Genomic DNA, 24628 nt, shown 5'->3' on the forward strand with positions numbered 1-24628 from the left:
CTGATCCTGAATCTAAGGAACATTGGAAAATGATCACCAATGCATCCGCAATTTCCAGAGCCACCTCCTTTAGTACCCTAGGATGCAGACCATCTGGACCTGGGGATTTGTTAGCCTTCAGTCGCATCAGTCTACTCATCACCGCTTTCTTCCTAATGTCAAGCTGTTTCAGTTCCTCTGTTACCCTATGTCCTTGGCCCATCCATACATCTGGGAGATTGCTTGTGTCTTCCCTATTGAAGACAGATCCAAAGTACTTATTAAATTCGTCTGCCATTTCTCTGTTTCCCATAACAATTTCTCCCAATTCATTCTTCAAGGGCCCAACATTGTTCTTAACTATCTTCCTTATCTTCACATACCTGAAAAAAACTTTTGCTATCCTCCTTTATATTCCTAGCTAGCTTGCGTTCATACCTCATTTTTTCTCCCCGTATTGCCTTTTTAGTTAAGTTCTGTTGCTCCTTAAAAATTTCCCAATCATCCGTCTTCCCACTCACCTTAGCTCTGTTATACTTTTTTAATGCTATGCTATCTCTGACTTCCTTTGTCAACCACTGTGGCCACTTTCCCCCCTTTGAATCCTTCCTTCTCCGGGGGAAGAACTGATTTTGCACCTTGTGCATTATTCCCAAGAATACCTACCATTGCTGTTCCACTGTCTTTTCTGCTAGGATATCCGACCAGTCAACTTTGGCCAGCTCCTCCCTCATGGCTCCATAGTCTCCTTTGTTCAACTGCAATACTGACACTTCTGATCTGCCCTTATCCCTCTCAACTTGCAGATAAAAACTTATCATATTATGGTCACTACCTCCTAATGGCTCCTTTACTTCAAGATCACTTATCAAATCCTGTTCATTGCACAACACTAAATCCAGAATAGCCTTATCCCTGGTCGGCTCTCGTACAAGCTGCTCCAAAAATGCATCCCGTAGGCACTGTACGAACTCCCTATCCTGGGGTCCAGTATCAACCTGATTTTCCCAGTTCACCTGCATGTTGAAATCCCCCATAACTACTGCGACATTTCCTTTGCCACATGCCATTGTTAATTCCCTATTCAACTTGCACCCAATATCCATGCTACTCTTTGGAGGCCTGTAGATAACACCTATTAGGGTCTTTTTGCCCTTACTGTTCCTCAGTTCTATCCACACTGACTCTACTTCTCCTGATTCAATGATTACCAATGCGTCCACAATTTCTAAAGCCACCTCCTTAAGTACCCTGGGATGCAGAGCATCAGGTCCCGGGGACTTATCAGCCTTCAGACCCAACAGCCTATCCAATACCATTTCCTGTCTAATATAAATTTTTTTCAATTCATCCATTATCCTAGATCCTTTGGCCTCTATTACATCTGGGAGATTGTTTGTGTCTTCCCTAGTGAAGACAGATCCAAAGTACCTGTTCAACTCGTCTGCCATTTCCTTGTTCCCCATAATAAATTCACCCGCTTCTGTCTTCAAGGGCCCAATTTTGGTCTTAACTATTTTTTTCCTTTTCACATACCTAAAGAAGCTTTTACTATCCTCCTTTATATTCTTGGCTAGTTTACCTTCGTACCTCATTTTTTCTCCGCGTATTGCCTTTTTAGTTACCTTCTGTTGCTCTTTAAAAATTTCCCAATCTTCCGGCTTCCCACTCGTCTTTGCTATTTTATACTTCTCTTTTATTTTTATACTGTCCATTATTTCCCTTGTCAGCCACGGCCTCCCCTTATTCCCCTTACTCCCCTTAGGATCTTTCTTCCTCTTTGGAATGAACTGATCCTGCATCTTCCGCATTATTCCCAGAAACACTTGCCATTGCTGTTCCACTGTCATTCCTGCTAGGGTATTGTTCCATTGAACTTTGGCCAGCTCCTCCCTCATAACACCATAGTTCGCTTTGTTCAACTGTAATACTGACACTTCTGAGTTTCCCTTCTCCCTCTCAAATTGTAGATTAAAACTTATCATATTATGGTCACTACCTCCTAATGGCTGCTTTACCTCAAGGTCCCTGATCAAATTTGGTTCATTGCACAACACTAAATCTAGAATTGCATTCTCTCTGGTAGGCTCCAGTACAAGCTGTTCTAAGAATCCATCTCGGAGGGACTCCACAAACTCCCTTTCTTGGGGTCCAATACCAACCTGATTCCTCCAGTCTACCTGCATGTTGAAATCCCCCATAACAACTGTAGCGTTACCTTTGCGACGTGCCAATTTTAACTCTTGATTCAACTTACACCCTATATCCAGACTACTGTTTGGGGGCCTGTAGATAACTCCCATTAGGGTCTTTCTACCCTTAGAATTTCTCAGTTCTATCCATACTGACTGTACGTCTCCTGATTCTATGTCCCCCCTCGCAAGGGGCTGAATATCATTCCTCACGAACAGAGCCACCCCACCCCCTCTGCCCATTAGTCTGTCCTTTCGGTAGGACATATACTCTTGAATATTCACTTCCCATGGCCCTGTCGACTTGAAACCATGTCTCTGTTATTCCCACAACATCATACTTACGAATTTCCAACTTTGCCTCAAGCTCATCCACTTTTATTTCTTATATTCCGTGCATTCATAGAACCATAGAACCACAGAAACTACAGCACAGAAACAGGCCCTTTGGCCCTTCTTGGCTGTGCCGAACCATTTTCTGCCTAATCCCACTGACCTGCACACGGACCATATCCCTCCATACACCTCCCATCCATATATCTGTCCAACTTATTCTTAAATGTTAAAAAAGAACCCGCATTTACCACCTCGTCTGGCAGCTCATTCCATACTCCCACCATCCTCTGTGTGAAGAAGCCCCCCCTAATGTTCCCTTTAAACTTTCCCCCCCTCACCCTTAACCCGTGTCCTCTGGTTTTTTTCTCCCCTTGCCTCAGTGGAAAAAGCCTGCTTGCATTCACTCTATCTATACCCATCATAATTTTATATACCTCTATCAAATCTCCCCTCATTCTTCTACGCTCCAGGGAATAAAGTCCTAACCTATTCAACCTTTCTCTGTAACTGAGTTTCTCAAGATCTGGCAACATCCTTGTAAACCCTCTCTGCACTCTTTCAACCTTATTTATATCCTTCCTGTAATTTGGTGACCAAAACTGAACACAATACTGCAGATTCGGCCTCACCACTGCCTTATACAACCTCATCATAACATTCCAGCTCTTATATGCAATACTTTGATTAATAAAGACCAATGAACCAAAGGCTCTCTTTACAACCCTATCTACCTGTCATGCTACTTTTAGGGAAATAAAATACTTTTAATCCATTACTCCCCTCACCTCCCATATCAATTCCTATTTCACTTGGCCATACTGTACGATCCCTTCTTGAGCTTTCTGCTCTGTTGATTCTGCTGTCTTTCTTAACTTTTCTCACTTTCCCTTTAACTCCATCCTTCTGTGTTATGGCACTTGTCCACACAACCCAGGAAATGTGAATTTCAGGGTTGTATGTGGTGACATCTATGTACTCTGATATTTAAATTTTAATTTTTCTTTGATTTTGGCATTGTCTTTCCCCTCTCATCACCAAGGGACCCAATAAGTCTTTCAAGGTGATGCAGTGCCTTTGCATTTTGAATTTTGTTTCCTGCATTTGGTATTGGCAGTGTGGCCTCCTCCACACTGGAGAAACTGAACACAGATGAAGGGTCACTTTGTTGAAGCTGTTTTCTGTCCATAACAGTGACAGTGACCTTCTGCTGCTTTACTTCACTGTCTCAATCCTTTATGTGTGTGATATTCTGCACTGTCATGATCAACCTGAAACAGAATTTGGCTGAGTATCACACACAAAATGCTGAAGGAACTCAGCCATCCAAGTGGCATCTATGGGGAAAAAAGTGAACAGTCGATGTTTCGGGATGACAGCAGAGCAGTAATGGCTTGAGTTTCTAGAAAAATGAGGAAGGTGCAGGATAGGTGTATTCCAAAAACAAAGAAATACTTAAATAGCAAAATTGTACAACTGTGGCTGACAAGGGAAGTCAAAACTAATGTAAAACAAAAGAGTGGGCAGTAAACAAAACAAAAATTAGTGGGAAGACAGAGGATTGGGAAACTTTTAAAACCTTATAGTGAACATCTAAAAGACTCTGAGGAGGGAAAAGATGAAATATTAAAGTTAGCTAGCAAACAATATTAAAGTGGATAGTAAAAGCTTTTTCAAGTATGTAAAAAAATAAAAGAAAGATGAGAGTGGATATAGGACTGCTAGAAAATGAGGCTGGAGAAATAATAACGGGGACAAGAAAATGGCAGATGAACTAAATGAGTATTTTGCAAACACAAAATAATTTGAGTATTTTGCATCAATCTTCATTGTGAAAGACACTATCAGTGTGCTAGATGTTGAAAGGTGTGAGGGAAGAAAAAATGAGTGCAGTTACTATTACAAGGGACAAGGAGCTTAAAAAAACTGAAAGACCTAAGGGTACAAAAGTCACCCGGGCCACTTGGACTACACCCTAGGGCTCTGAAAGAGGTAGCGTTAGAGATTGTGGAAACATTAGTCATTATGTCTGAAAAAATCACTGGACTCTGGCATGGTGCCAGAGCACTGGAGAATTGCAAATGTCACTCCACTCGTTAAGAAAGGCGGAAGGCAGCAGAAAAGAAATTATGGACGAGTTAGCTTGACCTCAGTGGTTGGGAAGATGTTGGAGTTAATTGTTAAGGGGTTAGAACATAGAATAGTATAGTACAGCACAGTACAGTACAGGCCCTTCGGCCCACAATGTTGTGCCGACCCTCAAACCCTGCCTCCCATATAAGCCCCCACCTTAGATTCCTCCATATATCTGTCTAGTAGTCTCTTAAACTTCACTAGTGTATCTGCCTCCACCACTGACTCAGACAGTGCATTCCACGCACCAACCACTCTCTGAGTAAAAAACCTTCCTCTAATATCCCCCTTGAACTTCCCACCCCTTACCTTAAAGCCATGTCCTCTTGTATTGAGCAGTGGTGCCCTGGGGAAGAGGTGCTGGCTATCCACTATTCCTCTTATTATCTTGTACACCTCTATCATGTCTCCTCTCATCCTCCTTCTCTCCAAAGAGTAAAGCCCTTAATCTCTGATCATAATGCATACTTTCTAAACCAGGCAGCATCCTGGTAAATCTCCTCTGTACCCTTTCCAATGCTTCCACATCCTTCCTTTAGTGAGGTGACCAGAACTGGACACAGTACTCCAAGTGTGGCCTAACCAGAGTTTTATAGAGCTGCATCATTACATCGCGACTCTTAAACTCTATCCCTCGACTTATGAAAGCTAACACCCCATAAGCTTTCTTAACTACCCTATCCACCTGTGAGGCAACTTTCAGGGATCTGTGGACATGTACCCCGAGATCCCTCTGCTTCTCCACACTACCAAGTATCCTGCCATTTACTTTGTACTCTGTCTTGGAGTTTGTCTTTCCAAAGTGTACCAACTCAAACTTCTCAGGGTTGAACTCCATCTGCCACTTCTCAGCCCACTTCTGCATCCTATTAATGTCTCTCTGCAATCTTTGACAGTCCTCTACACTATCTACAACACCACCAACCTTTGTGTCATCTGCAAACTTGCCAACCCACCCTTCTACCCCCACATCCAGGTTGTTAATAAAAATCACGAAAAGTAGAGGTCCCAGAACAGATCCTTGTGGGATACCACTAGTCACAATCCTCCAATCTGAATGTACTCCCTCCATCACCACCCTCTGCCTTCTGCAGGCAAACCAATTCTGAATCCACCTGGCCAAACTTCCCTGGATCCCATGCCTTCTAACTTTCTGAATAAGCCTACTGTGTAGAACCTTGTCAAATGCCTTACTAAAATCCATACAGATCACATCCACTGCACTACCTTCATCTATATGCCTGGTCACCTCCTCAAAGAACTCTATCAGGCTTGTTAGACACGATCTGCCCTTCACAAAGCCATGCTGACTGTCCCTGATCAGACCATGATTCTCTAAATGCCTATAGATCCTATCTCTAAGAATCTTTTCCAACAGCTTTCCCACCACAGACATAAGGCTCACTGGTCTATAATTACCCGGACTATCCCTACTACCTTTTTTGAACAAGGGAACAACATTCGCCTCCCTCCAATCCTCCGGTACCATTCCCATGGACAACGAGGACATAAAGATCCTAGCCAGAGGCTCAGCAATCTCTTCTCTTGCCTTGTGGAGCAGCCTGGGGAATATTCCGTCAGGCCCTGGGGACTTATCTGTTCTAATGTATTTTAACAACTCCAACACCTCCTCTCCCTTAATATCAACATGCTCCAGAACATCATCCTCACTCATATTCTCCTCACCATCATCAAGTTCCCTCTCATTGGTGAATACTGAAGGGTTATGGAGGTTATGGAGCATTTGGTGACATAGGACAAGATAAGTCAAGGTCAGCATACTTTCCTCAAGGGAAAATCCTGTCTGACAAACCTGTTGGAATTCTTTGAGAAGATTGCACATCGGATAGATGAAGGGAATGCAGTGGATGTTGTATATTTGGACTTTCAGAAGGCATTTGACAATGTGCGACACATGAGGCTGCTTACCAAGTTAAAAGCCCATAGTATTACAGGAAAGTTACTGGCATGATTAGAGCATTGGGTGATTGGTAGGAGACAGTGAATGGGAATAAAAGGATCCTTTTCTGGTTGGCTGCCAGTTATTGGTGGTGTTCTGCAGGGGTCAGTGTTGGGACTGCTTTTTACTTTATACTTTATTGTCGCCAAACAATTGATACTAGAGCGTACAATCATCACAGTGATATTTGATTCTGCGTGTCGCGCTCCCTGGAGTACAAATAGTAGTAAATATTAAAAATTTAAATTATAGATCATAAATAGAAAAGGGAAAGTAAGGTAGTGCAAAAAAACCGAGAGGCAGGTCCGGATATTTGGAGGGTACGGCCCAGATCTGGGTCAGGATCCATTCAGCAGTCTTATCACAGTTGGAAAGAAGCTGTTCCTAAATCTGGTCATACGAGTCTTCAAGCTCCTGAGCCTTCCCGGAGGGAAGAGGGACAAAAAGTGTGTTGGCTGGGTGGGTCGTGTCCTTGATTATCCTGGCAGCACTGCTCCGACAGCGTGCAGTGTAAAGTGAGTCCAAGGACAGCAGATTGGTTTGTGTGATGTGCTGGACTGTGTTCACGATCTTCTGCAGCTTCTTCTGGTCTTGGACAGGACAACTTCCATACCAGGTTGTGATGCACCCTAGAAGAATGCTTTCTATGGTGCATCTATAAAAATTAGTTTTAGGGGACCGGCCAAATTTCTTTAGCCTTCTCAGGAAGTAAAGGCGCTGGTGGGCCTTCTTGGCGGTGGACTCTGTTTGGTTGGACCAAGTCAGGTCATTTATGATATTGACCCTGAAGAACTTAAAGCTTTTGACCTGTTCCACTTGCGCACCACTGATGTAAGTGGGGTCGTGCAGTCCGCTACTCCTTCTGAGGTCAACAACCAATTCCTTCGTCTTGCTGACATTGAGGGATAGGTTATTGTCTTTGCACCATGCTACCAGTTTCTTAATTTCCTCTCTGTACTCAAACTCATCATTACCTGAGATACGTCCTACAATTGTTGTGTCATCAGCAAACTTATATATTGAGTTTGATGGAAACTTGGCTACACAATCATGGGTGTACAGTGAGTACAGCAGGGGGCTGAGTACACAGCCTTGTGGGGCACCGGTGCTCAGAATGATTGTAGAGGAGAGCTTGTCCCCTATTTTTACAGCCTGGGTTCTGTCTGTGAGGAAGTTGAAGATCCAGCTGCAGATCTGAGTGCTAAGGCCCAGGTTACGGAGCTTAGGAATCAGTTTATTTGGAGTGATGGTATTAAAGGCAGAGCTGTAGTCAATGAAAAGGAGCCTTACATATGCGTCTTTATTCTCCAGGTGTTCTAAGGAGGAATGTAGGGCCAGAGAGATGGCATCTGCCATTGACCTGTTACTCCGGTAGGCAAATTGCAATGTGTTGAGGTTGACTGGTAGGCTGTGGTTGATGTGTGCCATAACCAATTGCTCGAAGCACTTCATAGTGATTGTTGTTTGAGCCACAGGTCGATAGTCAATCAGGCATGCCACCTTGCTCTTCTTCGATGATCGGGATTATCGTTGCCTTCTTAAAGCATGAGGGGATCTTAGACTGAAGCAAGGAGCAGTTGAAGATGTCAGCAAATACTCCAGCTAGGTCGCTTGCACAGGCCTGGAGAACCCATCTGGGGTACCCATCTGTAACGTCTCCTCAGTGACGATGAATCTCGATGCCACCGGGTCCGGTTCATCTGGAGGGAGTGGGACGCTCCTCTTCTGTTCGAATCTTGTGTCGAATACATTAAGTTCATCAGAAAGAGAAGCGCCACAGTTATTGATATTCCCAGCCTTTTCTTTGCGCCCAGTGATCTCATTTAGACCCTGCCATAGTCTGCCGGCATTCCTCTGGTTAGCTTGGGCTTCCAACTTGGCTCAATATTGCCTCTTGGCACCCTTAATGGCTTTCTGGAGTTCACGCCTGGATTCCGTGTAGCGACTGGTATCCCTGGACCTAAAATCCACAGCTCTAGCCTTGAAAAGGGACCTGACCTCATAATTCATGCAAGGTTTCCGGTTAGGGGATACTCGGATCATCTTGCGAGGCACACAGTCCTCTGTGCATTTCCAGATAAGGTCCATGACAGCTCAGACATACTCATCGACGTTAGCTACCGAGTCTTTGAATGCTAACCAGTCCACTGATTCAAAGCAGTCACGAAGGACCTCATCCATTTCCTCCATCCAACGCGACACTACTTTTAACACCGTGACTTCCCACTCAGTTTCTGCTTGGAGGCCAGGAGGAGGAGTACGGCCTAATGTTCCGATTTTCCGAAATGAGGTCGTGGGATGGAACGGTAGGCATCCTTGACTGCTGTGTAGCAGTAGTCAAGTATATTCTGGCCTCTAGTGGGGCAGGAGACATGTTGGTATAACTTTGGCAGCGCCTTTTTGAGGTTGCCCTGGTTAAAGTCCCCGGGTGTAATGAGCAAAGCCTCTGGATACCTGGTCTCAAGTTCACTGATGCTGGCATACAGTATGTTCAGAGCACACTCCACGTCCGCCTTGGGGGGAATGTAGACCGCTGTCAGTATGACCGAGGTGAATTCCCGTGGCAGATAGTAGGGATGTCACTTCACCGACAGGTGTTCCAGGTCTGGGCTGCAGGAGCTTGTCAGTGCCACTGTGTCCGAGCACCACGCAGTGTTGGTCAGTAGGCAGACACCACCTCCCCTTGTCTTGCCCAAAGATGCCATGCGGTCCATCTGATGGATTGAAAATTCCTCTGGTCGGATGGCACAGTCGGGGGTGGCAGGGGAGAGCCAGGTCTCGGTGAAACAGAATACACAGCAGCTCTGCATCTCCCTGCAGTAGGTGAGTCTCCCTTTAAGATCATCCATCTTGTACTCTATGGCTTGCCCATTAGCTTGTAGGATGGTGGGCATAGGGACCCTGAAGCCCCTCAGCTTCAATCTGACCAGCAGCCCAGCTCTTTTCCCATACTTCCTCAGTAAATAGTGCATCTTTCCAAGTTTCCATCGATGCAGTGTGTCATTGTCAGCTCTTTAAGGTTGGTGGATGCGTCCCACGGGGATCAATCGGCGTGTCGCGTCATCGGGCACTCCGAGTTGGGTCGAGTGACGAGGGAGACTCCGCTGCCACTTCCAGCTGCCGGGGGCCCGGGCTGTCGATTGGGTCGGGCCCCGAAGCCGACACTTAATCCCGGAGGGCCGGGCTCCTGGCTGAAACTAGTCCGTGAGCTGAGTCACGGTTGTGGAGGCCTGCGCTCCCGCCGAGCCTCGGGCTCGATTTTCGAGTTTGGCGGCGGAGGCCTCACTTCTGGCAGCTGTGGATGGCCACCAATGGGAATTTATGATGGTCATTCCGGGGAAGCATCTGGGGCACCTTGATGTCACCGACGGCACTTCTCTGTGGTCGTCTGCTCCGGAGAGGTGCTGGTCGGAATGGGCCGTGTCTCCAAGCGCTCCGGCATGCTAGCAGACCATGGGTCTCTGGGAACGTGGTGCGCCTCGTTGGTCGGGTCCAGGTGCGGTCCGGAGTTGAAGAAATTCTGGCGCGGTGATCTCCAGCTGGGTCTGTAGCTTCGCCAGGGCGTTGTTGATCTTGCTAGATGTGGTATATCAGGGGTCCCCAACCTTTTTTGCACTGTGGACCGGTTTAATAATGATTATATTATAATATTCTTGCGGACCGGCCGACCCGGGGGGGGGGGGGGGGGCGGGGTAGGGTTGCCAACGGACAAGAATAGCAGTCAAATATGTTGTTTACCCCGAGAAAGACTACAATGACCATGAAGCCTTGCGCGGCACCCATGCGCATGCGTGTACGTGCCAATTTTTTTTCTACAAGTCTCTTTTGGCGATTTTGTTCCGGGGGGGGGGGGGGGTGGTGATAATCACGACCGGAATATAGCTGATAAGTGGCTAATATGCTCAATTTCATTTCTAAAAGGGGTTATCTAACGAATTTAATATTAAACACACAGTGCATATTTTCCTCGCCTGAATATAGTGATAAGTCCATTATCGGGGAGAACAGGGGAGCTTGAAGTAAGTGCTGGATGATCTTCCAGTAGAAGTGGTAGAGGCAGGTTCGATATTATCATTTAAAGAAAAATTGGAGAGGTATATGGACAGGAAAGGAATGGAGGGTTATGGACTAGTGCAGGTCAGTGGGACTAGGTGAGAGTAGCGTTCAGCACGGATCAGAAGGGCAGAGATGGCCTGTTTCCGTGCTGTAATTGTTATATGGTTATATAAGCAAGTCAATAGCATCATAACATTTTAAGTAACGTTTGGATATTAAACACACAGCACCTGTTTTTCCCGTATGAACATATAAAATCATTGCAACACACCAATATCGCTGAATCAGTGGGAGCCCTGGGCTTGTTTCCCTGCAACGAGACAGTTGCATCGAGGGGTGACGGGAGACAGCCATACTCGATGGGGGTTCCTCATGTCCAGTCTATTCCACAATTCAGTTTTCATTGCATTCATTGCAGAGATATGTTGGAAATGGAAGCAACGTTTTCAGTGCTTTCGTGGCTATCTCGGGATAATTAGCCTTGACTTTGATCCAGAATGCCGGCAGAGATGTTATGTTAAACACACTTTTCAGCCCACCGTCATTTGCAAGCTCGCGGAATTGATCTCCTTCCCGCGCTGACATGGATGACGAGCGGGTAATGACCTCGCATGCGTTCAAGCTCAACAGGGGTGACAGGGAATGAGGAAAGGTGCAGCTGACTCATATCGCCAAATCATATCGTTTCCTTGCGGCCCGGTAGCACAAGCTTTGCGGCCTGGTGGTTGGGGACCGCTGTAGTATATCAATGGGGCAGGAGACATGTTGGTATAACTTTGGCAGCGCCTTTCTGAGGTTGGCCTGGTTAAAGTCCCCGGCTGTAATGATATAGAACATAGAATAGTACAGCACAGTACAGGCCCTTCGGCCCACAATGTTGTGCCGACCCTTAAACCCTGCCTCCCATATAACCCCATACCTTAAATTCCTCCATATACCTGTCTAGTAGTCTCTTAAACTTCACTAGTGTATCTGCCTCCATCACTGACTCAGGCAGTGCATTCCACACACCAACCACTCTCTGAGTAAAAAACCTTCCTCTAATATCCCCCTTGAACTTCCCACCCCTTACCTTAAAGCCATGTCCTCTTGTATTCAGCAGTGGTGCCCTGGGGAAGAGGCGCTGGCTGTCCACTCTATCTATTCCTCTTAATATGTTGTATACCTTTATCATGTCTCCTGTCATCCTCCTTCTCTGCAAAGAGTAAAGCTCTAGCTCCCTTAATCTCTGATGGAATAGAAGGCTTTGTTGCCAAGTTTGTAGATTATGCAAAGATCGATGGAGAGGCAGGTAGTGTTGAGGAAACAGGTAGGCTATAGAAGGAATTAGACAGATTAGAATGGGCAAGAAAGAGGCAAATAAAGTAAGAGTTGGAAAATGCATTGTCATGCACTTTGGTAGTAGAAATAAGTATGCAGACTTTTTTCTAAACGGGGAAAAAAAATCCAAAATACTGAAATGCAAAGGGACTTGGGAGTCCTTGTGCAGAGCAACCTAAAGGTTAATTTACAGATAGAGTCGGTGGTGAGGAAGGCATGTGCAATGTTGGCTTTGATTTCAAGAGGTCTAGAAGACAAGAGCAGGGATGTGATGCTGAGGCTGTATAAGGGCACTGGTGAGGCCTCACCTTAAGTATTGTGAATAGTTTTGGGCTCCTCATCTCAGAAAAGACGTGCTGGCATTAGAGAGGGTCAGAGGACGTTCAGAAGGATGATTGTGGGAATAAAAGGGTGATTATACGAGGAATGTTTGATGGCTCTGGTCTGTACTCACTGGAATTTAGAAAGATTGGGGGGGAGAATTGAAAGCTTTTGAATATTGAAAAGCCTAGATGGAGTAGATGTAGAAAAGATGTTTCCTGTGGTGCAGGAGTCTGGGACAAGAGGGCACAGCCTCAGGATAGTGGAATGTCCATTTAAAACAGAGTTGCAGAGAAGTTTCTTTAACCAGAGGATAGCGAATTTATGGACTTAATTAGCACAGGCAGTTGTGGAGGCCTGATCCACAACTTGATAGCTTGATAGGTTCTTGATTGGATGCGGCATAAAATCTTACGGGGAGAAGGCTGGGGAGTGGGGCTGAGGAAGGGAGAAAGGAATCAGCCATGATTGAATAGCGGAGCAGTCTTGATGGGCCAAATGACCTAAAGCATGCCAGTAACTTTTTTGTAATGCCCCAGGCTCTTAATTTTGTAAGCAGCCTCATGTGTGGCACATTGTCAAAGGCCTTCTGGAAGTTCAAATATACAAAATCCACTGCATCCCCTTTATCTATCCTACTTGTAATCTCCTCAAAGAATTCCAACAGGTTTGTCAGGCAAGATTTTCCCTGAAGGAAACCATGTTGACTTTGTCCTACCTTGTCCTGTGTCACCAAGTACTCCATAACCTCATCCTTCACAATTGACTCCATCATCTTCCCAACCACTGAGATCAGGCTAACTGGTCTATAATTTTCTTTCTGCTGCCTTCCTCCATTCTTAAATTGACATTTGCAATCTTCTGGTCCTCTGACACAGTGCCAGAGTTCAGTGATTTTCGAAAGATTTTTACTAATGTCTCCACAATCTCTACCAGTACATCTTTCAGTACCCTAGAGTACAGTTCATCAGGTCTGGGTGACTTATGTACCCTTAGATCTTTCAGCTTTTTGAGCACCTACTCCCTTGTAATAATAACTTCACCTCTTCCCTCACACACTTCAACATCTGGTACACTGCTAGAGTTTTCCATAGTGAAGACTGATGCAAAATACTCATCTAGTTCACCTACCCCCGTAATTCTTTCTCCGGCTTATTTTCTAGTGGTCCTATATCCACTCTCATCTCTCTTTTATTTTTCATGTACTTGCAAAAGCTCTTACTGTCCACTTTGATATTGTTTGCTAGCTTGCTTACATATTTCATCTTTTCCCGCCTCATGAATCTTAGTTGCTCTCTGCAAGATTTTAAAAGCTTTCCAGTCCTCTGTCTTCCCACTAATTTTTGATCTGTTGTCTGCTCTCTCTCTTACTTTTGCATTAGGTTAGACTTTGCTTGTTAGCCATGGTTGTTCTATCTTGCCATTGAGTATTTTTTTGTTTTTGGAATACGTCTATCCTGTACCTTCCTCTTTTCACCTGGAAACTCACACAATTGCTGCTCCGCTATCATCCCTGCCAGCATCTCCTTCCAATTTACTTTAGCCAACTACTCTCTCATACCACTGTAATTTCTTTTATTCCATTGAAACACTGCAAAATCAGACTTTACTTTTTTTCTATCAAATTTCAACTTGAACTCGGTCTTATTGTGTCCACTGGTTCCTAAGGGTCCTTTTACTTTAAGCTCCCTAATTGTCTCCGGTTCATTACATAACACCCAATCCAGTATCACTCACAACACACTGGAGGAACTCAGCAGGTTGGGCAGCATCCGTGGAAACGTCGACTCATCGTTTCCATGGATGCTGCCTGACCTGCTGAGTTCCTCCAGCATGTTGTGAGTGTTGCTTTGACCCCAGCATCTGCAGATTATTTTGTGACCCAATCCAGTACAGTTGATCCCCTGGTAGGCTCAACAACAAACTGCTCTAAAAAGCTATCTTGTAGGCATTCAACAAACTCTCTCTCTTGGGATCCGTTTGCAACCTGATTTTCCCAATCGACCTGCATGTTGAAGTCTCCCATGACTATCATAACATATGGATTTTCTATTTCCTGTTGTAATCTGTGGTCTACCTCCTGGCCACAATTCAGTGATGCCCACAACATCATAGCTGACAATCTGTAATAGTGTAACAAGATCATCTACCTTATTTCATATACAGGTGTCCCCTGCTTTTGGAACGTTGGCTTTACGAAACCTCACTGTTACGAAAGACCTATATTAGTTCCCTGTTTTCGCTAACAGAAGGTGTTTTCACTGTTACGAAAAAAGTAGTGCGCGAAAAAAGGCAGCGCATGGAAAAAAAAGCAACACGCGCCCCGAGTAGCCGCTCTCCCCCTGATTTGGAACTGCATTCTAGCCGGCATTGCTTAAACACGTGCCTGTGAGCAGCCGTTAGCAAGATGAGTTCTAAGGTATCGGAAAAGTCTGAAAGAGCTCATAAGGGTGTTACACTTAGCGTAAAACTAGACATAATTTAGCGTTTCGATCATGGTGAACGAAGTAAGGACGAAGTGAGTTTGGTTTGTGGAAGTTGACGAAGATGATGTTGAAGAGGTTTTGGCATCCCATGACCAAGAACTGATTGATGAAGAGCTGATGCAAGTGGAAGAGGAAAGGATAACAATCGAAACCTCGGTGTCCCACCACCCCAAACCCCGGGCCGCGGACAGATACCGATTCGCGGAGAATGCAGCAGTAGCTGGAAGGCACCCAGCACGTCTTTAAGAAAAAAGCCGAAGTAAACAAGCTAATTAATTAGGTGCCGCCCGGCATGTAAATGTTGGCCCAGATCAGAAGCGATTGCTGATTTCACTTGCTTTATGTAATCGCAATTGCCTCTGATCTGGGCTGACATTTACGTGCCAGGTGGCACCTAATTAATTAGCTTGTTTATTTCGGCTTTTTTCTTAAAAATGCACTGTGTGCCTCTCGGCTGCCGCTGTACTCCTGCATGCTTCGTGGATCGGTATCGGTTCTCTGCCTGGAGGGTGGGGGCCACTGCACCGCCCCAACCTCTGATTCAGCCTAACACACCATCATCAGTGTGCTCAGCGCTGTCCCAATTCCGGTAAGTGAAACTGCACTGTACATAATTTATTTCTACTTTATATCGGCTGTGTATTTTTATGTGCTATTTGGTATGATTTGGCAGCTTTTTAGCTTAAAGGTTACTGGAGAGCGCTTGCGTGAGATTTTCTGCCGCCTGCGCTTGTGCCGTGTTTCTGCCAAGAGTGCTCGTGTGAGATTTTCGCTACAGAGAACAGTGCAGGCAATCGTTGTAGAGAAGTATTTCTAATATATATAGGCTGCGTATTTATCATATCATTCCTGCTTTTACTATATGTTACTGTTATTTTAGGTGTTGTGTGTTATTTGGCATGATTTGGTAGGTTATTTTTGGGTCTATGAACGCTCACAAATTTTTCCCATATAAATAAATGGTAATTGATTCTTCGCTTTACGACAGTTCGGTTTACGAACTGTTTCATAGGAACGCTCTGCCTTCAGATGGCGGGGGAAACCTGTACTCCATGCGTTGAGATATAACACTTTGAGTACTGCATTTGCTCTCCCTTTTGATTCTGCATCCCAAATGCACTGATACTTGCCCTGCTGGCTGCAATTATTTCCGATCATCTGCCTGCCCTTCCTGACAGTCAGACTGCACGCTATCTTTGCTTTTTCACCCCATCCTATCTTGAATCCCTTCACTCCGGTTCTAACCGCCGCACTGCCAAATTAGCTTAAACCATACCCAACAACTCTAACAAACCTGCTAGCATCTTTCTGTAGCTCTTTCTGATCCGGTGCAATGGCCTTCCATACCTGACGGTTATGCAACCAGACAGATTGGTCTTCACAGTACATCTGTAGAATCGAACACTGGTTTGGGAAACACCTCATTCTCCATCTGGGCATGTTGCTGCCTGCAAGACTCAATCTCAATTCTCCAACTTAATTAAACACTCTCTCTCAAGTCACAGAGTAGTACAGTGCAGATGTAGGCCCTTCACCTCATCTTGTCTGTGCCAGCCTGCTTTTCTGCCTACTCCCATCTAACTGCATCCAGACTTTTCTAAACGGGGAGAAAATCCAAAAATCTGAGAAGCAAAGGGACTTGGGAGTCGTTGTGCAGAACACCCTAATGGTTGGCTTGCAGATGGAGTTGGTGGTGAGAAAGGCAAATGCAATGTTAGCTTTCATTTCAAGAGGTCTAGAATATAAGAGCAGGGATGTGATGCTGAGGCTTTATAAGGCACTGGTGAGGCCTCACCTTGAGTATTGTGAACAGTTTTGGGCTCCTCATCTGAGAAGAGATGTGCTGGCATTGGAGAGGGTCCAGAGGATGTTCACAAGGATGATTCCAGGAATGAAAGGGTTAGCATACAAGGAACGTTTGATGGCTCTGGGTCTGTACTTGCTGGAATTTAGAAGGATGAGAGGGGAGTCTCAGTGAAACCTTTCGAATGTTAAAAGACCTAGACAGAGTAGATATGGTAAGGATGTTTCCCATGGTGGGAGAGTCTAAGACAAGAGGGCACAGCCTCAAGATAGACGGTCGTCCACTCAAAACAGAGATGCTGAGAAATTTCTTTAGCCTGAGGGTGGTGAATTTGTTACCACATGCAGCTGTGGAGGCCAGGTTGTTGGGTGTATTTAAGACAGAGATTGATGGATTCTTGATTGGATGTGGCATCAGGGTTACGGGGAGAATGCCGGGAAATGGGGTTGAGGAGGAAAGTAAACGGATTAGCCGTGATTAAATGGTGGAGCAGACTCGATGGGCCAAATGGCCTAATTCTTCTCCTATGTCTTATGGACCAGAGCCCCCCATATCTCTCTCATCCGGGTATCTAATCAAACTTCTCTTTAATGTTACAATTGAACCAGTATCTACCACTTCCATTGGCTGCTTGTTCCAAATTCTCAGCCCCCTCTGAGTGAAGTAGTTGCCCATCAGAACCTCAAATATTTTGCCTTTCACCCTAAACCTATGTCCTCTCATTGCATCTCACCAAACCTCAGTGGAAAAATCCTGCTTGTATTTACCCTAATTGTACCCCTCATAATTTTGTATACCGTTATTAAGTCTCCTCTCATTCTCCTATGCTCAGGGAATAAAATCCTAACCTGTTCAACTTTTCCTTATGACTCAGGTTCTCAAGTCCTTGTTAACATCTCTGTAAATTCTCTTTGAACTCTTTCAATCTTGTTGACATCTTTCGTGCAGGCAGGTGACCAGAATTGTGCACAAAACTCTAAATGTGGCCTCACCAATGTCTTATATAACTTCAACTTAACATCTCAGCTTCTGTACTCAACACTTTGATCTATGAAAGCTGATGTGCTAAAAGTTCTCTTATCTACCTATGATATGACTTTCAAAGAATTAGGAATCTGTATTTCCCAATTCCTCAGTTCCACTGCAATCCACGGTGTCCTATCATTCACCGTGTAAGTCTTTCAGCTCCTTGCATAGATGACCACTGTGATCTTCAAGTGGACCAATTCTGTATCTTGCTATCTTTTTGCTCTTAATATTAGCTAGGAAAACCCTTGGGATTCTCTTTCACATTGTCTGCCAGAGCAAGTTCATGTCCTCATTTAACCCCCCTGTCTTTTTTCTTTACAGTGTTCCCTTGCATCTTATCTTCCTCAAGTGTCTCATTTGTGCCTGCCTGCTGATACCTGCTATGCACCTCCTTCATTTTCTTAAGTAGGGCCTCCATTTCTATCAAAAACTAAAGTTCCTTAAACCAGCTAGCCTTGCCTATTATTCTAACAGGAATATACAAACTCTGTACTCTCCCACTTAGCATGCATGGCTTTGCCAGAAAACAAATCTGTCCCAATCCACACTGGCTAGCTCCTTTCAAATGCCATCAAAATTGGCCTTTCTCTAATGTAGAATCTCAGCCTGAGGACCAGTTCCATAATTATCTTGAAACTGTTGGAATTATGATCATCAGATCCAAAGTATTCTCCTACACTGTCACCAGCCCCTCTCATTCTCTGAGAGGAAATCCAGTATCAAACTTTGTCCAGTTGGGAACTGGAGCTCAAATTCTATTATTTGTCAGGGAACTGGAGCTCAAATTCTATATTTGTCAGGGAACTGGATAATTTTGTCTACCATCATTTTGGCTCAGTTTTTCCTTTTTTTATTGTTGTCCATTAAACATAGAACACAGAAATTTGCAGCACACTACAGGCCCTTTGGCCCACAATGTTGTGCCCACCATGTAACCTACTCTAGAGACTGCCTAGAATTTCCCTAGTGCATAGCCTCCTATTTTTCTAAGCTCCATGTACCTATCTAAGAGGCTTTTTAAAAATCTTGTATCCGCTTCCACCACCGCTGCCGGCAGTGCATTCCACGCACCCACCGCTCTCTGTGTGAAAAACTTACTCTTGACATCCCCTCGGTACCTATTTCCAAACACCTTAAAACTATGCCCCCTCATATTAGCTGTTTCCACCCTGGGAAAAAACTTCTGGATATCCACACGATCAAAGCTTCTCATCATCTTATACACCTCGATCAGGTCACGTCTCATTCTCTGTCGCTCCAAGGAGAAAAGTCCAAGTACACTCAACCTATTCTCATAAGATACGCCCTCCAATCCAGGCAACATCCTTGTAAATCTCCTCTGCAGTCTCTCTATAGTATCCACATCCTTCCTGTACTGAGGTGACCAGAACTGAACACAGTACAGTGGGGTCTGACCAAGGTCTTTAATGATGCCTTCTTAACAACTTAAGTCAAATATGATCCTGACTTGGAAGTATAGTGCTAGTTCTTTATGGTTGAGTCAAAATTCTGTAACTGTCTACCTGACAGCCGAACTCGCAGTAGGACTGCAGCAGTGGTCTACAACCACCATCTCTAAGCTGATAAATTCCGTCCCTACTGGAGTCACACAGGTCATGAAAGTTAATAGACAAAATAAAGTCCTCTGTACCTTTTTACTCCTGACATTGAATATCAAAGTACTTGTTGCCTTATCTGAACTTCTAATATTTTCCATCATTATTAGAGAAGGAGCAGACTGCAGCAGAATCTCTTCAGTCAACACCCTGCACTGGGAAATTAAGCACCCCAACCAGGAAAGAGCATCCTGAAGCCATTGCTAGGTAAGAGGTTATTACCAACCCCTTGTTCCTACGGATAACAGAGTGCTAGCGACCCTCCCTACCCATCACTACAGACACAGTCTGGCATGGATATTATGCTTTATGGAGCACCTCGGGCACTGGGCAGTTTGGATATTCAGATAAGTATGTTTACATCTTGGTTGTTGAATGGACCTGTTATACATTAAAAGGTGAACTCTTAATTTACCCTGTCATAGCCCTTGCACTTTATTTGCTTACCTGCACTATATTCTGCATTCTGTTATTGTTTTTCCTTTTGTATGAGCTTGACATCTTTGTGTTCGGAATTAGTCAGTGTGGTACAGCAAGGAAACAGGCCCTTTGGCTCAAGTGGTCCAGATCAGCTGTCTGAAACAATGCCTTTTACTCTATCTCAGTGCATTTGACAACAATAAACCAACAGATCATCAATTACTGATTGTTACTTATCTCTGACAGGTCACCTGTTGGAGATGAAAGTGAAAATGAAGACAGTGATAGTTCAAGCAGTGATCTGATCGGTCCCCCAGTACCTTCCTCATTATCTAGATTGTCAGTCGAGGAGCAAGCGAATGCTGCAGACCTCCCTACATCAAGTGACAAACTGCTGGGGGACACGGACGAAGAGGAGGAGGAAGATGATGATGATGATGTAAGTGTTTTTCTGTTCTATTTCAGTGAATAGCATCAAGGTGGGCAAATATTCAAAATACTAATCAGTCTGTAGAATTAAAACTGAACTACCAAGTATGGGTAGGCAATTGGCTTTGAGGCAGGAAGCAGGGATCAGTGATATGTAGTTGTTTGTAACACTGATGGCTGATGAACTGTGGCGTTTGCCAGAAATTGGTTGTTTTGTTCCTTGATACATGCTAATAACTGATACATGGCTGCATATGTGGAGGACAGAAAGCATGAAAATGTGGCAAAGAGTGAGGAGAAGAAAATAAGATGAAAAAACACTTTTAATTGGTGATGAGGTCAAATTTTATTTCTTGAAGAGCTCGAATGCTTTTACTCAAAGGACACTAGAAGCAAGGTCTTTTCACATTTCCTGAGGCAGAAGTAGGCAGATTTTAAGCATGGGGATGGAAGGTTACCTTGGGAAGATGAGAATGTGAAGTTGAGATAGTAATTAGAACAGCCATGAGGTTGAGTCTTGGCAGAGCAGTCTTGTGTGTTGAAGGGGAGGTGATGTTTCTGTTTGCACAGGATAGCACAATAGGCATACAAGTGGCTGGTGAAGTTTAATAAAGGAATTTGTGAAGTAATGTATGAAAGATTGAGGAGAAACTAAATGATACAGGTCTAAATATGTGTAAGTTCAGGGACTGAGTATATAGGTTGATAAATCTTAGAAAATGACAGGTCATGTTGAGAGAGTACTTGTTAAAGCCAGTGATTACTGAAAAGGAGCAGAGAAGTGATGTTGAATGGAAGATCTGTGTTTCCTCATTAGTAGCAAGTGAAGTCCTGGAGGACTGGAAAGTAGCTAATGTTCCTTTGCTCAAGAACGGAAATAGGGATAATCCACGAAATGTTAGGCTGGTGAGTTTCACATGATGGCAGGGAAGCTACTGGAAGGAATCCTCTTGGGTAGGATTTGTGTATTTGGAAAAGCATTGCCTGTTAGGGACAGTCAGTATAGCTTTGTACGGGGTATCTCATGTCTTACTAACTTGGTCATTTAGAACATAGAGCATAGAATAGTACAGCACAGTACGGGCCCTTCGGCCCACAACGTTGCGACTCTTAAACTCTATCCCTCGACTTATGAAAGCTAACACCCCATAAGCATTCTTAACTACCCTATCTACCTGTGAGGCAACTTTCAGGGATCTGTGGACATGTACCCCGAGATCCCTCTGCTCCTCCACACTACCAAGTATCCTGCCATTTACTTGGTACTCTGCCTTGGAGTTTGTCCTTCCAAAGTGTACCACCTCACACTTCTCTGGGTTGAACTCCATCTGCCACTTCTCAGCCCACTTCTGCATCCTATCAATGTCTCTCTGCAATCTTTGACAATCCTCGACACTATCTACAACACCACCAAGCTTTGTGTCATCTGTAAACTTGCCAACCCACCCTTCTACCCCCACATCCAGGTTGTTAATAAAAATCACAAAAATTAGAGGTCCCAGAACAGATCCTTGTGGGACACCACTAGTCACAATCCTCCAATCTGAATGTACTCCCTCCACCACCACCCTCTGCCTTGTGCAGGCAAGCCAATTCTGAATCCACCTGGCCAAACTTCCCTGGATCCCATGCCTTCTAACTTTCTGAATAAGCCTACCGTGTAGAAGAGGAAGTGATTACAGTGATTGACAAAGATAGAAAAGTGAATGTTATCCATATTAACTTTATTACGATGTTTGACAAGGTTCCTTCTTAAGTGAATCAAAAGATAAAGGTGCACGGGATGTAGGGTGACTTGATAGCTCAGTCTTATAGACTACACCAAGGGTCCCCAACCTTTTTTGCACCGTGGACTGGCGGACCGGGGGAGGGTGTTCAAGTAGGGTTAAACTCACCTCAACATATCTTTTACAGTTAGGGTTGCCAACTTTCTCACTCCCAAATAAAGGACAAAAGTAGCAGTCAAATCCCGGGCCACTTTACCCCAAAAAGACTACAATGACCATGAAGCCTTTTTACCCTAATGCTGGATAGAAGATATGAAGCACTAACACCAAAGGATGCTGATTATTCTTGATGATGTGATTGGCACTCTCCTAAATGGACATGATATAGTCACCGCTGTCCTTTGACTGTAGCAAAGAGTTTTATGGGTATCTCGAAGTACGTCATTACAATAAGATTTAATTATCTCTTATTGATGGGTAGCAGTTAGATCTGTCCCAATCCTGCACATGCTGATGGTGATTAGCAGAAAGTGACCCCTCGAAATCCCTCTCTTCCCCCATCTCAGTTTCACTCTGCCTCCCCCAGCTGCCTATCACCTCCCTCATGGTCCTGCCTCCTTCTACTACCCATTGTGTTTTCCCCTATTCCGTCTTCACCTTTCCTGCCTATCCCCTCCCTGCCTCCCTTCCCCCACCCCTTTATCTTGCCCCTTACTGGATTTTCACCTGGCACCTGGCAGCCTTCTCCTTCCCACCCTCCCCCCACCTTCTTTATAGGGCCCCTGCCCCCTCCCTCTTCAGTCCTGACCGAGGGTTCTGGCCCGAAACGTTGACTGTTCTTTTCCATGGATGCTGCTCGACCTGCTGAGTTCCTCCAGCATGTTGTGAGTGTTGCTTTGACCCCAGCATCTGCAGAGTATTTTGTGCCCTTGAAATAAAGCTGCCCTGCCCTTTTGCTCCTGTAGGTGTCGCTGCTGAAGCTGGCCATGTGCATGTGTTGGGCTGTCGCGTCCCGATTTCCATGATGGCCGATCGGGTCTCGGGGGAAAGCCAGCCTGTTGATTTTTGGCGAATGAGCAATTTTCTACGAATATATAACCCTGAACTTTGCCTGCATTCTGTAAGATAGCGCATTTTAATTCGATGTAGCCAAAAAAAGTGCAGCTGTAATGCAGCGTTTGCGCTGATTGGAGGTCACAAACAGGCAGACAGAGCATGAGAGTTTTAGTAGTATATAGATTTGGTAGGTTATTTTTTGCATCTGGGAACGCTCAAAAAATTTTCCCCATATAAATTAATGGTAATTGCTTCTTCGCTTCATGCCATTTTGGCACAAAAGGTTTCAAAGGAACACTCTACCTTAGCGAGGGAAATACAGGGCAAGGGCAGTCCCGTATGGGACAAACCAATTTAGCCCAATATACGGGATGTCCTGGCAAATACGGGACAGTTAGCAACCCTATGTTCAAGTTCAACAGTGTGTGACAGGGAATGAGGAAAGGTGCAGCTGACTCATATCGTTTCCTCACAGCCCGGTAGCACATGCTTTGCAGCCCGATGGTTGGGGACCGCTGGACAACACCAGCAGCCCATCCCCCCGTGATCACTACAACGGATTGCCAGTTTTGGTGCCCCACCATATCAGTCACTGGAAACATAACTGTTGCATTATTGATACTGGGTCTAAATCTTGGAACTTGCTCCCTTATGGGGATACCGTAACACCATAAGTTATAGGAGCAGAGTTAGGCCATTTGTCCCTTCAAGTCTGCTCTGCCATTTCATCATGGCTGATCCAATTTTCCTCTCTGCCCTAATCTCCTGCCTTCTCCCCCTATCCCCTCATGCTCTTGACCAATAAAGAATCTATCAACCTGTGCCTTAAATATATGTAAAGACTTGGCCTCCACTGCTGGCTGTGGCAAAGAATTCCACAGATTCACCACTCTTTGGCTAAAGAAATTCCTCCTCATCTCCATACTAAAAGGACGCCCCTCTATTCTGAGGTTGTGTCCTCTAGTCTTCAGCTCTTCTGTCATAGGAAACATCCTCTCCACATCCACTCTTATCACCATTCGGTATGTTTCAATGAGGTCACCCTTCATTCTTCTGAATTTTAGTGAATGCAGGCCCAGGGCCATTAAACTGTCTTCACGTGAAAAGCCATTCAATCCTAGAATCATTTTTGTTAACCACCCAGTTTCAGCACATCTTTCCTAAGATAATGGGCCCAAACCTGCTAACAATACTTCCAAGTGAGGCCTCACCAGTACTGTATAAAGTTTCAACATTACGTCCTTGCTTTTATATTCTAGTCCTCTTGAAATGAATGCTAACATTGGATTGCCTTCCCCACCACAGACTCCACTGCAAAGTAACCTTTAAAGAGTCCTGCACAAGGACTTCCAAGTTCCTTTTTTTAATCCCTCAGTTTTTTGTATTTTCTCTCCATTTAGAATGGTCAACCCTTTCATTTCTTCTGCCAAAGTGCGTGACCATACACTCTGTTCCATGCTGTTTATTTGCTCATTCTCAAATCTATCTTAAGACCTACTGTAGTTTACCTGCTTCCTCAAAACTGCCCCTCCACCTGTCTTCATATTGAATGCAAACTTTGCAACAGAGCCATCAATTCCGTCATCCAAAATCATTGACGTGTAACTTAAAAAATCGGTCCCAACACAGACCCGTACGAAACTCCACCAGCCACAACCAGCCATCCAGAAGAAGCTCCTTTTATTCCCACTCTTTGCCTCCTGACAATCAGCTTTATCTATGCTAGAATTTTTCCTGTAATACCATGGGCTCATATCTTGTTAAGCA

The 24628-nt window shown here is 44.7% G+C and overlaps 1 protein-coding gene across 3 annotated transcripts in view; it reads left to right on the forward strand.

Annotated features, from left to right (window-relative positions):
* Positions 1 to 24628, forward strand: part of LOC140197486 (WD repeat-containing protein 70) — a 184489-nt gene that overhangs the window by 13605 nt on the left and 146256 nt on the right. For all 3 annotated transcript variants that reach the window (XM_072257452.1, XM_072257453.1, XM_072257451.1), the window contains 2 exons: positions 19340 to 19436; positions 19896 to 20088. In XM_072257452.1, coding sequence (XP_072113553.1) covers positions 19340 to 19436; positions 19896 to 20088 — 290 coding nt within the window. The remainder of the gene's footprint in view (positions 1 to 19339; positions 19437 to 19895; positions 20089 to 24628) is intronic.

This window comes from Mobula birostris, chromosome 5 (assembly GCF_030028105.1).
Source record: "Mobula birostris isolate sMobBir1 chromosome 5, sMobBir1.hap1, whole genome shotgun sequence".
NCBI lineage: Eukaryota > Metazoa > Chordata > Chondrichthyes > Myliobatiformes > Myliobatidae > Mobula > Mobula birostris.